The sequence below is a fragment of the Melitaea cinxia genome, chromosome 16, assembly GCF_905220565.1.
Source record: "Melitaea cinxia chromosome 16, ilMelCinx1.1, whole genome shotgun sequence".
Classification (NCBI taxonomy): domain Eukaryota; kingdom Metazoa; phylum Arthropoda; class Insecta; order Lepidoptera; family Nymphalidae; genus Melitaea; species Melitaea cinxia.
The window spans coordinates 14,488,001-14,504,264 of record NC_059409.1 but is presented as its reverse complement, the minus strand read 5'-3'; the positions used below and the strand labels follow the sequence as shown (position 1 = coordinate 14,504,264).

The 16,264-nt window shown below is 35.1% G+C and overlaps 1 protein-coding gene across 1 annotated transcript in view; it reads right to left on the bottom strand.

Annotated features, from left to right (window-relative positions):
• The window catches only part of LOC123660971 (breast cancer metastasis-suppressor 1-like protein), a 175,533-nt gene extending 159,523 nt beyond the window's left edge, over positions 1-16,010 (bottom strand). The window contains exons 1-3 of the mRNA XM_045595989.1: positions 15,696-16,010; positions 12,620-12,770; positions 10,961-11,054 (exon numbers count right to left, since the gene is read on the bottom strand). Of these exons, the coding sequence (XP_045451945.1) occupies positions 10,961-11,054; positions 12,620-12,770; positions 15,696-15,897 (447 nt within the window). The 5' untranslated portion in view covers positions 15,898-16,010. The remainder of the gene's footprint in view (positions 1-10,960; positions 11,055-12,619; positions 12,771-15,695) is intronic.
• Positions 16,011-16,264: the final 254 nt, after the last annotated feature.

The following is a 16,264-nucleotide window of genomic DNA, read 5'->3' as shown; positions in this document are numbered from 1 at the left end:
TCGTCAGATCTCGTCCAATTTTAAGATGAATAAATAAAGAATAAAGACTTTAAATGAGACAACGCGATAAGCACCAACTTTCGAATAAAATAAGAATGATCAACACCGGTATACCTCGTAAAAAAATATGAGGGAAACCACATATTAATTGTATTTGCTAGCTAATGAAAAAAAAAACAGACTATTATATCGACAAATAACATACCTATGTTGCCAGATGAAAAAATACGCAATATTAAAGATAACTCAAATTGTACTTGTCGCGATCAAATTTAAATTTAAATTTAAAAAAAAAAACATCAAAATCGGTTCACCCAGTAAAAAGTTCTTAACAAAAAAAATACACTCAAATTGAGAACCTCTGCCTTTTTTAAAGTTGGTAAAAGAAAACAGTCAAATTAAGAACCTCCATTTTTTGAAGTCTGGTAATTATAATATACAAAAATTTTCTATTGTTTACGCGAATTTCACTCATTGTAATATAACAACTTTTTCGGATTTTACCGCGGTTTATTACATTTTTTTATATGCCCGACGTTCCGGGTACTTTACAGCAACCATAGTCACGGGATGAATTCGTTCTCCGTAAATTGTTTCATAATTATATACAGTAGTTAGAATGATTTCGAGAGTCCAAGAATGAGTACGTACACTTCAAAGGAAGGGAATTTATTATTTAATCAGAGAAACGGTATATTAATTGAGTTAAGTGGGACTAGCTTCTGTCGGACGTAATTTCATCTGAGATCCATTAGATTGAACTTATCATCCTAATCATTTACTACTCTCTAGCCGCAATTTTATCTGCTTTAATTTGAAATATGTACTTGTATCTGACAAGGGTGTATAACTTTCAAAATTATTTAGAATAATTCATATTATTTATTTTTGTTTTACCCACACATTAGGAAATAGAAACATTTTTTAATATCATATCAAAATCGTTCCATACAATAGCTCAATTGGCTAAAATGCATCGACACGGTCAGTCGAATATGCAGGTTCGATCCCCGCTGGAACAGTCGATTTTTGTTATGATATTAAAAATTATTTAAAATAAATCGTTCTTAAAGTAATTTATGCAAAATTTAGATTTTACTTAACAATTCTATATCATTTAAAGTTGTCTGACAGTTGTCTGCAAACTTACACAATCTCATTTTGGCAGTGTGTAGGTGAAATACGTGGAATATATAGATATACAAGGGTGTATATCACTGATGAAAAGATATTTAAAAGACATCCTAATGTAATTCTATCGTATGCTGTATAACTCGTCATACAACACCTTAAACAACTTACCATACTTTTGTATGGGTATCGGTAGTCAACTCAGGTAGGGAACAGCAATAAATATCGTGCTCAAAATCTTGAGCAGCCCGACTGGTAAAGTACCTCAACCTTAGAGAAGAACACAGCTAAATAATATTGTCAAGCAGTGTTGTGTCCATGTGGTGACTAGAGCTCCTTGGGCGAATTGGGGGTAGGGTCGGACAGCGCTTGCATTACTTATATTATTGCAGGTGTATATGCTACGGTAATCGCTTACCATCAGGACCTAGTTTAATTTAAAAAAAAATAGAACATTATATCGGGGTTATATATTCCATTTTTAAAACATTGACCGTAATGTTTTTAATCCTAAATTGTAAAGAATTAAATCATATCAACTTCATATAAATAATATGAAGGGCATATATGGGGCTGGCATGTCTGTGTAGACAAAAGTCCCTAAAAAAATATTAAAGAATTAAAAAAAAATAATATGAAGGTAACATGACATGATTGTAACGTTTTCTGAAATTACCGTACCGTTTCTAAAATATAAAAATACCTTAAAATATTGGCTAAAATTGATCCAGCAAATATTCGAGTTTATCTTTAACTTTAATATAGTTGGCGATTCGTGTTTATTTATGTAGATTATGTTCATTTACACAAATACATACAATACAAAGCTTAGTCCTACAAAAAACAAAGGCTATACCTACATAGCCTCTAAACAAGGACCTAACAACAGTAAGCGGCAACGCGACAAACCTTCGACACAAAGCGTCAGCGGACGTCTCGTGTCATCGACACGGCCATTCATGAAGTGTGACGTCACATCCGGTGCGCGCATCGCCCTTGTACGGTGCAATAAACGGTACGATTTATATTTTATGAACTGTTGTTTTTAACCAACTTCAAAATAAGGACAAGGGTCTCAATTCGATTGTTTTTTTTCCGTTTTACCGATTACCTACAATGTCGCATCGTCGTCGTACTCGTCAGTGTAAACGAAGTGGGTTATATTTTCGTTTGCAAGGAAACATAATTATAAGTGATACATTACACTTTAATTATTTTTTTGAAACCAATGGAACTTATACAGTTAATCATTTCATATAAAACAGTCAATACATGCATAATATAGTAGAAGAACACTAATAGTTTTAGAGGTTTCTAATGTGACGTCTAAGGTCTCAATATTTACGACGGCAGGCTAGAGATATCATTTGAAACTTTTTCATTCTTTATTCGTAAGTTAGTTTTAAACAATAACATTTATATACTACGATACTAAAAAGTAATTACATCATAAAAAAATATTTTAATTAAAAGTAATATAACACGAAAAAGAAAATCAATTTTTTTCTCACATTACACGGTAAAAAATAAATTTAAAAATATTTTAGACCAAACGCATTTTGATATCAAATAGATCAATCATATGGATTTCCACCTATTAATATATACAAATCAGATCTCGATCAAATTTAAATGGGACCACCTGACAAGCAACAGAATCACGCGTAATTAAGTCGAATTGAGAAACTAATGCTTTTTTGATGTCGATTATAAAGAAATTTTAAAATCAGACAATAGATAACGAATCGTTGTTCGCAGAACTATAACAAACCCTCTGAATAGATTGTATCATACGAGTAGCACACTGTAGTCACGCCATACAAATATTCGTATGGGCCATACAGATTTTTGTCATAGACTGAACAATCGAATCAAATATAAAATAAGACTGAAAAATGTATTGTTTATTGGAAGACGTTTATTTATTTACGCTTCAGCCTGTAATATCCTACTATTGGGCATAGGCCTCTTTCCCCATGTAGGAGAAGGATCAGAGCTTAATCCACCACGCTGCTCCAATGCGGGTTGGCGGATATATTGCCTACTATGAGTAACGATCGCTATCAGGTGTACATGATAACAACCGGGACCGACGGCTTAACTTGCTCTCCGAGGCACGGTGGGGAGACCCACAAAGACTGCACAAGCGCCCAGACCACGGCAAACACCTGTATGGCCAATACAAATGTTTGTCATGTGCGGGGATCGAACCCGCAACCGCCAGCGCAACAGGTACAAACCATGGTTGTGACCATTGCGCCAACGCGGCGTCTATTATTCGTTTCTATTTTTTTTATTTATATAATTTTAATTATTTAATACTTTCAATATATCTATATCTCTTACATAGCACAGGCTTTAATTTCAACAAAAAAAAAAAAAGAGAAAATTTATTTAAAAACCGAAACTTAAACCGAAAATTAAAAATTATCATATCGAAAATTTCGCTCGAGCGGGTGCATCGTTCCATAGCTTAATTGGCTAGAGCGCCGACACGGCAAGTCGGAGACGCGGGTTCGAACCCCGCTGGAGCGGTCAATTTTTGATATGTTATTCAAAAAAATGTTTAGAATTCCTAATGTGGGTAACACAAAAATAAAAATCTTAGATATTAGAAAATTTATTTGTTAAAGTAATTTTAGCAGTGATACGCAACATCCTGTGGCCCCAAACTAGCAAAAAGGAGTTCTGCGGATACCAAATACAAGTTACAGTCGTAGGCGTCAAGCTTGCTCAATAACGTATATATAAAGAATCATATAAATGTATCGTTCCATCCAAACAATCACGGCGGGATTGAAAGGGGAGCGCTCGACGGCTAAAATGTAATTAACGTCCACTATCAGTCGAGACAGGGGACTGGGGGCTGAGGAAGGGGTCAGAGCGACAGCGTTGCGCTATACACAATCAACTTAAGTATATTACTAGGGATACATAAAGTGGCTGATTTCGACCCCAAGGGGTCCAAATTAATTTTCAGGAACTACAAGTATTGTAAAGTTTTTAAATTGGTCTATATTTTGTATGAATAGGAAAAAATTAACATACGATTTTACTAACGTATTGATTATACATATGATATAGGTCTGAGGTAATTAATTCATTTCAAATCGATTACGATTTTGTATCTTGCCCGAAATGGTTTGGGAATACCTGATCTATTCTAATAAATATTATAAAGCTGGTTTGATTGTTTGTACAAAACGCTCTGAATATCTACGATGTCATAAACAAAATTACCACATTAGTAAATAAGATTAAATTTAAATAAACACAGTTTCGGTTTAATCAATTTCTTATAGTTTCAAAATTAAGTCAAAGATACCTAAATAAATTAAAGTACCACGAAGACAAAACACTATGAAAACTATTCTATGAAACAGCCTTGCCAGAAAGAGTTTGAAAATCGTAGTGGGAAACTTCAACTCATACACTCGTTCATCTATATAATAATAATACGTGAAGCAAAAACTTTGTACCACTTTTAACGAAAATTACGCGGACGGAGGAGTATGAAATTTCGCACACTTAGTTTATATAGTAGAAGGAGTGCAGAGTGCAGATATATTTTTTTAATTATGCATAAAAATTAAAAATACATTAAATTAAGGAAAAAAAAAACATTACACACACTAGTCTTTGACAAACACACGCATATATACTTATAGCGACATCTATCCAGCGGCATACAAACTAGAGAAAACTGACGTATTCTAAATCGCGCTATCAAAGTTATCAAAGTGATTGAGTATATATACAAGATCCCGACAACAACCGGAGGGCCAGTAGCCCACCAGACACAACACCTGTCTGGTCGGAGGATCCTCCCTTTTCGATGGCAGACGTGATTCTTCACACCACGTTCCTCTCGTTACCAAATACTATTTTGTTTATTATCATAGAAGTATAGTCTTTGATAACAGAACCTTAATAGTGTTCAAACTTTTAAACTAGCGGACCCGGCAGACGTTGTCTTGCCCGGAAAACAGCTACCAAATTTAAATCGCTTACATACGATAGCAGCATCACATACCAGGTCCAATTGAGATAAAAAGTACCCAATTTCCCAAGTTGGACCAAATTACAGATGCTTTTAAAATTTGATAAAAATTGGTTCAGTAGTTTCGGAGTTACATACCGGTAGCAGCGCCACCTAACGGAACCAATTGAAATAAAAACTACCCTATTTCCCAAGTTGTACCAAATTACAGATGCTTTTAAGATTTGATAAAAATTGGTTCAGTAGTTTCGGAGTTACATACCGATAGCAGCGCCACCTACCGGAACCAATTGAAATAAAAACTACCCTATTTCCCAAGTTGTACCAAAATAGAGATGGTTATAAAATTTGATAAAAAATTGGTTCAGTAGTTTCGCAGTTTATCTGGAACACACATCGTGACATGAAATTTTTCTATATATAGATTAATATTATAATCGAATTTTGTGGACTTAGTGACGCTGCATTTCGTGCAAGATATTTACACAGTTTATATATTATTTTTCAAAAGAGTAACTGCGGAGTTTCTTGGCGATTCTTAACTTTTACAAAAATAATAATTTATTTTTAAAGTTTTAATTTGTAAAATGACGATTCGAAAGTGCTCTTGGGGCTATTTGAATAAAGCTGTTTTTTATTATAAAGAGGTAAAAGTTCTAACTTTGTTTGTTTGTAGGGGCTCTGCAAATCCTAATCCGATCACGAAAACTCTTTCACTAACAGAAAGTTACGTTATTCAGGAGTGACATAAGCAATATTTTGTTGTGATTGAACAAAAAATTCAGTGAAAAATCTTATATATAAAATTCTCGTGTCACAATGTTAGTTACAAATCTCCTTCGGAACGGCTGGACTGATTTTTATGAAAGTTTGTGTGCATATCGTGTAGGTGTGAGAATCGGCCAACATATATTTTTTATACAGCTAAGTTATAAGGGAGGGGGGGGGGGTTTAAGGGGGGTTAATAACATATATGGCAAAACAACGTTTGCGGGGTCAGCTAGTTCAATTATAAGAGATTTATGCCACACGAGAAAAAATAGAATTCCAAACATAAATAACGGATGAACGAAGAATAAAATAAAATATTAATACTAGACTACAATTTAAAAAAAGTACACATGTCAGAAGTGAAACTTCTTTGGCAAACTAATTTTCACGTCTCCTTTTTATTTATATAAATCTAAAGCTTTAGATTTCCGTTCCAGCGCCATCGACAAAAACGTTGCCTTTTCATCAAAACGTTGCCAAAAGCAGGTTAATTTCAATAATGTTCTACACGTAGAATTAGACACACATATCGACACTATATAACTTGAGTTATAACTTTTTATAAATATTTTTGCGCATCAAATATGAAAACGATGACGACATGTAGATAGACCATAAAAAATAAAAAATAAAGACAAGACAATAAGTAAGAAATAAATCCATTTTTAGGCTTCATTTAAATTTGTTTTAGAACCTGCATGTGTAAATATAACGAACTTTCACTGTCATTTTTATTTTAAACTTAAGATAATAATATGCTGTTCATTTTAAACTTATGTAATATTTGAAATGAAATCATTAATTTCGCCATGAGATACACACTTAATAAACGTCATAAAAAAAAACGCATTTTGAAAACAATTAACAGCAATTCAAAAACTGATACATTAGGTACTGACACAATAGGTACATTACAAAATTGGACGAAAATATAATGCTTTTTGCTTTGAAACTTTAAAAATTTTGTACTAGTGAATAACATAACATTTTTACTTCTTAATAATCTGTTGACTTCCACATTGACATCGCTGCTCAAGAAAGACATTAACGCAACGCAAGGTAGACAACGTTTACGTGATATCCGTTTTTTTTTATACAACTAGGTCGGCTAACGTCTCACTGATGGCGAGCTGTCACCATAGTTTATAGACGCCTGCAACACCAGAAGCATCGCAAGCGCGTTGCCGACCCTACCCTACACCCGACACCCCGCACCTTACTCACCACAGGAACACAACACTTTGATCTTCAGTTTTAACTATTATTTGCTCAAATCAATCCCCGTGTAACGTCTAAGTGTGATACTTATAAAATATAAGGTGACCCGACACACGTGGTCCTGTCTTGTTAACTGTCAAACGCGTAAATTTAAACAAAAAAAAATTGTTTCTGATGTTTACACAACATTTTACTCATTATAATGAAACAACTTTTTCGGATTTTGTCGCAGTTTATTAAATTTTTTAAATGCCAATAACTGTATGAGTTGCCAAAAATATTACAAGGCTGATGCTCAACTACGTCCAATTGACTGGCTAAAAACGTTGTCCATGTATTTTCGTACTACCATTGCGTGTGGACAAACTAGAACACATACTCAAGATTCGAACCACTTTATCAAAGAGATCAAACACCTACTTCTCAGCGACAGTGAAATTATGATTAGTTTTGATGTGGAATCACTCTTTACATGCTTACCTGTAGAAGATTACATTAGTATTGTATCACGAAAGCTGAGGGAGAATGACATGCAAATAGGCTTACCTTGTAAAGGAAGTAGTAGCGATGGGCTCACCAGTATCCCCCGTTGTTTCCGACATATATTTATAAAGGACTTCAAGGAAACTACTTTAGTAGCGTCTGGAACGTGGTGTGAAGAATGACGTCCGCCATCGAAAAGGGAGGAACCTCCGACCAGACGGGTGTTGTGTCTGGCGGGCTACTGGCCCCACGGTTATTGTCGGGATCTTGTATATATACTTAATCACTTTGAAAACTCTGATAGCGCGATGTAGCATACGTCAGTTTTTCTCAAATTACGTAGTTTGTAGTCGTTCGTATTTCGCGCGATAGATGTCGCCACACTACTCTGCATACCACGCCCATAACACCCATGTTTTACAAACGGTATGTAGATGATACTCTCACAATATTACCATCCGATAAAGTAACCGTATTCTTAGACCATCTTTATTCCATCAATCCTAAAATTCAACTCACAATGGAGTTAGAGGCAAATAATTCTTTAGCTTTCTTAGATGTATTAGTCATCCGTAATCTCAATAATACCTTAAGCCACACAGTGTATAGGAAGCATACACATACGGATAGGTACTTAAATGGCGAATCTCAGTGCCATCCAACTCAGCTACCGTGGGTAAATCTTTGTTTCAGAGAGCGCAAGAGATCTGTGGTAAGAAACACCTGGAGACCGAACTTCAATATGTCAAGCAAGTGCTGCGAGACAACAAGCTTCGGAATCCGCTTCTTCATCACAGTGAAAGTATGAAACCAGCCACCGTCGAACGAGTGTACCATTTATGAAAGGAGTCACCGACAAGATTGGCTTCATCCTTAGGCGAACTTCTATAAAAACTTTACAAACCGCCAAAAACAATAAGTCAATTTTTACCATCTATTAAGTGTCATACCCTTATAAGAAGCAGGAGTATACAAGCTTGATTGTGACTGTGGTATCTCTTGTTTGAGTGTGTGTGTCTTTTTATTAAGATATATAAAAATGTATCAAGTAGAATAAGTAAAGATATAAAAGTCATAATATATATAATAATTTTTTTTTTACGAAAAATTCCATAAAAATTGGTTAAATCGTTTCAGAGGAGTGCGACTAAAAATATGAATATGTCCGCTGTTACCCAAAAAACGTTCATTAAGTCTACTTAAGGAATAGACACACGTGTACGTCAATCATATTTCTCTATCCTAAAAACAGGTTTCTAGTTAGGAGTCAGTCCCTACCTTCGTTTGCAAACAACCAAGTTATTAGTAAAGTTGTAAGTTAATTTACTACAGTATGTATTGTATTGTGTTTTATGGTGTGAGTTTGTGATTAATAAATAAAGTAAATAAATAATTAAAAAAATATTTGTAAATTTGCGTTGTCCAATAATCAAATTTACGCCAACATTGTTCACACACATATAACTATAACCTGTAGGCTGTGATGACTATACAGCTAAAACACTTATATTTATTTATCTACTCCCATGCTTGAAATCCTCTAAAAAACATTCTGAAACAGTTAGCTTATTCCAACATTAAGACACCCAATGTCCTAATAACCATTATATCATCCAAACGGATGATATAATGTTTATATCATCCAAACGGATGATATAATGTTGTACTGAATTTCGTAATAACACTCCTTTGTTTTTTAGATCCCTTCTGCGCAAAGGGTTTACTCAACATGCAGCCACATTCTTACTGCTCGATGCGTGATATCTGTATGAATTTCAAAAAAGGAACATCTGTATGAATTTCGCAAAAAGAACGTTGTCATTCATGCGCGTTTCATTACCAAAACGTCGCGAGGCTTAAAAATAGTAGATTATTCGAATACCCGCCATTTTTCTTCGATATTTTTATTGTTTTGTTTTACAAAAAAATGAGCGATTCTAGTTTTGAGAGCACACCGCCAGATAATTTAAACGCTGCAAAAGACATTTTCAACAAACTATTACCGAAAAATCAAGCAAGTAATATATGAAAAGGCGTATCATTTGGAAAATATCAATTATGGGTGTAGATAAAGTCTTGTATGCAACTGTTGATAATTAGGTATTTAAACACCCATGTGATACTATTATCAAAATCGACTTCACCTCGTGTAATAAACCTACATTGTGTTTAAATACTCCTTATTATACAACAGTTGCATAAATAACTATTATTATTTATGAACAACACAATCATCCTAACACACACATGAACTTTCATACATACAATTATGTGTGTATGTAAGTATGTATGTATGTGTTGTTGCTTACAATACTATCATTTTTCTGTTTGGCCTAAAAGTTAACTTGGAGAAAAGTTGTCGCTAGGCATTAAATCAGCCTTTTTTCTAACTGTTGAAGCTTTCAAAAAACAAATGCGCCTTGATACGAGACAGATAGCTGGAGATTTGGAATAACGCGTAGGCTTTTCCGACGTTCCCGCGGGATCGGATCTAAATTATGAATTACAGCCGAACGTACTGAAATTTGTTGTGCAATTTGTTTAATCTCTCTTCCGCACTTGGTCACTGGGTCGTTATTTCACGATTTTGGTGACTTTATTGGTCTAAATGTTTGTGTTCTTGAATTAGGTCTTTGAAAGTTTCGAGCAGAGAACGTGAGCCACATGCGTGAACGTAAGATGCATTTTTTGTAATGAATGTAAATATAAATAATATGTATATTGTAATAGTATATTCATATTAAAACCAGGTTCAGGGCGGGAATCATACCCACAACCCCCGCAGCAGTAAGCAAGGTCACAAACTGCGCCAACGGACTAGGGGCTAGTCAAGTAGGTATTAAAAACGTCAAGTCACATTAGGTCTTTATTTAGAACATAGGGAAAACGTTTTGATGTTAAAATTATTTACATGTTTATTTATTATCTATATTAGAAATATCAAGTTAGGTCGCATTAAAAGTATTTATCTATACAAATAAATAAAATTGGAGTGTCTGTTTGTTCCGGCTAATCTCTGAAATGGCTAAACCGATTTTGACGGGACTTTCACTGGCAGATAGCTGATTTAATAAGGAGTGACTTAGGCTAGTTTTATTTGAACTGAACAATAATTATTTTGTTAAATTACAGGCGGACGAAGTCGCGAGCACAGCTAGTAGTAAATACAATTAAGAATTATGAAATTAATATGGCACACAAGTAATAAGAGTGATTTTTTTATGTGGTTGAATTTGTGTATATTTTTTGTTGTTTGATTCTTAAATTAAAATTTTTCCTTATAATAGCTCTTCTGAAAAGTTTATTTGCCCTTGAAAAGTTGTTTGTTCGCCCTTCAACAAGTTATGAATTACTTACCTTGAAGTTTTGATGAGCTGCTTGTTCCTCTGCCTCGTACTTGTGTCTTATGTTTTCAATCCGCATCTGCTTTAATATCCCCGCTACTTCGATCCTGAAACAAATTAGTTTAGTGATTATTTAACTTTCTTTTACATATTGTATTATTTATTACTAGTTGACCCAGTTAGCTAAGTTAAGTCTTTTATATCCACCATTCGCAATGTAGCAGCGCAAGCTTTAAGCTCCAACACTTTTCTGTGGAAGCAAAAAAAAAGGGGAAACCCCCAAGAACCAAACTTGTTACAAATATTTGTATTAACATACTTATCTGTTACCCTGTGTACCATGCGGTCACCCGCCTGCCCAGCGTGGTGACTATGGGCAACACACATGAGTTCACGCATTTTTGGCGCGAATTTGTGGAGGCCTATGTCCAGCAGTGGACTGCAATAGGCTGGAATGATGATGACTTATCTGTTACATATAAGATATTACATGCATCTCTTTATTACTGTAAAGGAACATAATAAACACTACATTCGTCACTCATCACTCTAGCCTATCGCAGTCCACTGCCAGACATAGGCCTTCCAAGTTCGCGTCAGATATCCCGGTTTTTCGAATCCTCATACAGCCTACACCGGCAATCTTACGTAGATCATCGGTCCAGCGGGCCAGAGGACGTCTAACACTGCGTTTGCCAAGACACGGTCCCCACTCCAGGACACTCCTGCTCCAGCGGCCATCGGTCCTGCGACACAGGTGACCAGCCCCCTGCCACTTCAACTTACTAATTCTGTGGGCTATGGCGGCTACTTTCGTTCTCTCGCGGATAGTCTCATTTCTAATGCTATCTTTGAGAGAAACCCCAAGCACAGCCCGTTGCATTGCACGTTGAGCGACTTTACACTTGTGGACCAGTCCCTTCGTGTCCAAGTCTCGGCTCCGTACGTCGTATACAGGCAGACCGTATTTATCGAAGACTTTTGTCTTCAAGCATTGCGGAATTTTCGAACACTACAGTTAGTGATATAATTAGTCTAAAATGCAATATCTTACATAACAAAATAATAAATAAAATAATTAAATAAAAATATATTTACGGGTGGGTCAGTGCTTGACTAGGCTAAGCTGCAACATATCGGATACAAAAAAAAAAACGGCTAAGTGCGAGTCGGACTCGCGCACGAAGAGTTCCATTATCTGTGTTCTATAGAAGCCCCTTTAAATATTAATTTTATTTTAATTCAATTACATATTTCCATAGTGAATAATAAACTCAATATTTTGTGAATATTTCAAGTGTTTGCATGTTGCCATTATCAATATCGTGCAAAAACAATAAAAAAAATAACGTTTGTTGTAAAGGCGGACCCTTAAATATTTATTTTACTATATTTTTTAGTATTTGCTGTCATAGAGGCAAAAGAAATACATCATCTGTGAAAATTCCAACTGTGTAACTATCATGTTAATGAGATAAAGCCTGGTCACAAATGGACGGATGGACAGCGAAATCTTAGTAATAGGGTTCCGTTTTACCTTTTGGGTAGGGAAACCTAACGAACAAATAAAGCAAAGTTTAAGTACTCTGATATTGGCAAATCCGCAAGGGAGCCATTTCAAGAATAACATTAACATTAACCTAACGAGCAAAAATAATTGAGAATAACTTACCGAACTTTCATATTTTCCTGTAGACGTCGCAAAGGTCCGAGATACTCCTGAGACCTCCCGCCTTGGACTTCAGACAGCTGGTGCTTTACATGCTTCATCCTCTCGTTATACAACTGCTCTCGGAGTATTGTGAACTGCCGCTCCAAATTTGCTGAAATTTTTAAAAAAAGTTTATCATTAACATGTTTTCTTAATAGACATGGTTTAAAAAAGCCTAAAAAACTACAAGTTTTAGTTGACAAAAAATTAGCAAGTTTTATATTTGATTGCTTAACTATTGACATGTTAAAATAAACCATTACCAAACATTTATAAAAAGTTTCAAAATGTAATCAATACGTAGTATAAAACATAGTCGCTTCCAGCTGTCTGTATACTTAGATCTTTAAAATTACGCAACGGATTTTGATACGGTTTTCTGTAGTAAATAGAGTGATTCCAGAGGAAGGTTTATAATATGTATAATACATACATAATATAGTAGAGGAATACTGATGGTTTTAGAAGTTTCTAATGTGATATCGTAAATAAACGCATTTTTTGCGCTTACACTGGAAATTATGATTTTATATTTAGTATCAGCATTGCACCCGTGCGGATATTCTGCTGTGTGGTTACGGCAGTAAAGAATATAGCCACTCCCTCTCTTCCCGTGGGTGTCGTAAGATGCGACTAAGGGATAACACAGTTCCACTACCACCTTGAAACTTATAAAGCCGATAGCGGGATAGCCATCCAATTGCTGGCTTTGAAATACGCAGGCCAAAGACGGGCAACAGCGTCTTCGGTGAGACAAAGCCAGCCCTGCAGTCACCAACCCAACTACCCAGCGTGGTGACTATGGGTAAACACATGAGTTTACGCCATTTTTAGCGCGAGCTTGTAGAGCCCTATGTCCAGCAGTGGACTGCGATGGGCTGATGTGAAGAATTATAACTTTTTTTTTTAATAAAAATAGTAAAAATGTACTGTTAAAATTGTGTGTCCCTTAAATACAACCACAGGTAGTACCCATAGACCCAGCCCATAGAACAAATTACCTATAATCTTTTGATATGTGTTCTACCTTTGTATAAGATAAGAAATATTGCATTGCATTTTTTTCAAGAGGGTACTTTAGTAAATAATGTATTCCCTGCTTATCTTTAATGCATATTATTTTATTATATTATATAATTAGTATTATGTTATAATATGTAATTTTATATTATATTATTTGCTTTGTTTTTTTTTTTTTTTTTTTTTTTTGTATGCCTACACACAATACTGTCTTGAACATACCAAGGTTGGCTGGTAGTAAATGCATTAGCGTTAAGCCCACCTTTTGTACACACTTATAGTAGTGTATTTATCGTATCGCTTCAGCCTGTAATATCCCACTACTGGGCATAGGCCTCTTTCCCCATGTAGGAGAAGGATCAGAGCTTAATCCACCACGCTGCTCCAATGGCGAATATACTCTCTACTATGAGTAACGATCGCTATCAGGTGTACATGATAACAACCGGGACCGACGGCTTAACGTGCTCTCCGAGGCACAGGAGACCCACAAGGACTGCACAAACACCCAGACCACGGCAAACACCTGTATGGCCAATACAAATGTTTGTCATGCCCGGGGATCGAACCCGCAACTGCTAGCGCAACAGGCACAATCCATGACCGTAACCGTTGCGCCAACGGGCGTATTTATTTATACGTCGTACGTATTTATCGTACAATAAAGAATTTAAAATAAATAGTTTTGATCAGTATTTTACAATGGAAACTACGACAAAGCTTAAATAACAATAATAATAATAATAATAAAAACTCTTTATTGGGCACCAGGAGTGAGTAAAATAACAAAAATAAAAACAAGAAATAAGTACAAAAGGGCGGCCTTATGGCTAATGAGCGATCTCTTCCAGACAACCTTTGGGTAGAGGAAATGGTATATATTATGTAGACGGTTTAGGTGTACAGTTTTACCTAAACATATACAATATATTTAGACAAACACATAATGTAAAAAAATTAAAAATAAAAATAAAGTATATGTACCTACATGGGAAGGAAATAGTGTTTTACAGACTTCTTGAAAATTGGAATTGATTCAACGGGGGTCTGATGGGCAAAGGTAGGGAGTTCCAAAGCCGAGCAGTTTGGACAGTAAATGATTTAGTAAAGAAAGTAGTGGAGTGGGGAGGAATTTTAAGAAGTAAACTATCTTCGGAGCAAAGGCTCCGCTCATGAGACTCGCTGAGATACTTAAAACGTTCATGTAGATAAGAAGGAGTAGCAAAATTAAATAAATTTAGAGCTTTCTATTATCATTGCTTGCGTTTTCTCTCGATTGACCATTAAACCAAAGGATTTACTCCAATTAGCAACTCATAATAAATCACCATTGATAATAGAGAGTTTGTGGTAATTCTTCAATAGTGCAGTGTTTGTAGATTAAAATCACTTTTGTATTTCTCCTAAGGTTCATGCTGATCTGAATCTAACAATCTCATGAATTTGAAGCGTGTCGTCAGTTGACCTGGTGGAGGGCAACCTGTTTCTTTTGCAAAGACGTGGTCACCGTTTGAGAACCTTTCTTCCCCATTGTTTGATGGTTCTTTTAACAATATGGCCTGTTTATTGCCAATTTCGAATTCTGTCGCATAGAGAAATATACCAAGCATAGGTCTCTCCATCACTCGCTAAGCGACCTTGAGCCAAAGACCATGTCTAAACAAGTTTTAATTACTAACAAGTAACTCAAAAATTAACAAAAACATAAATTAGGTTTCTTCATTATTCATTAGAATGTAGCTGTTTCATTACATTTTATTTATTTCTTTGTTTTTGTTTTTTTTCTCACATCAAATTATTATCTTAAGATTTATATTACAAATTATTATCTTTATATTTAAGATCTTATATGATATCGATTGTGTACTGGGATTTAGTTAAAAAGGAAAAGACAAAGAAGAAATAATTGTTATTAGTTTCGATTGTATGGCATGTATTAGGGCTTAGTTCGTAAATTTTAAAGTTCAAATTCGCGTCTCTTATAACTTGTTTGTAAACATAACCTAATACTACTCACCTAAATTATCCAGGCATTCGTTCCTACGACGCTCACATTCACTTTCATCCATCTCTGAGGAGTCATCCGAGTCTGGTTCATCTGCTTCTTCAGCACTAGAATCACGGTCTGGGCCTCGGGATGAACCCACAGATCTTTCTGTATCGCCTCCAGACATATCGCCGTCCCCATCACTGTCGCCTTCCACTTTCATAGAAGGCATTTTGGGAAAATAACTAAAACTGACTAAGCCTTCAAAATTTACGATATTTTGTGTGGGTAAATATTTATCAAAAGTAACTTTTCGCTCCTTTCCAATTGTCCCAAATATAAACATGGAATGTCAACGTCAGCTCGGTTCAGCTGTCAAATGCGCATTTAAGCAGCTTGCTATAGATTGTAATGTAATAAAAAAGTAAGAAGCAATAGTCATTTTATTAGTCTTGCGTGAGATACAAAAATTCTGTATTCAGGTAGTAAGGTTTAGCCTTGTTGTTAGGCACATATATTGACATTTTCATATATTGACGACGAATACAATAAATATTATAAACGTTAGTTAAAAGTTAAAGCTTTTTGTGGGCGAGCTC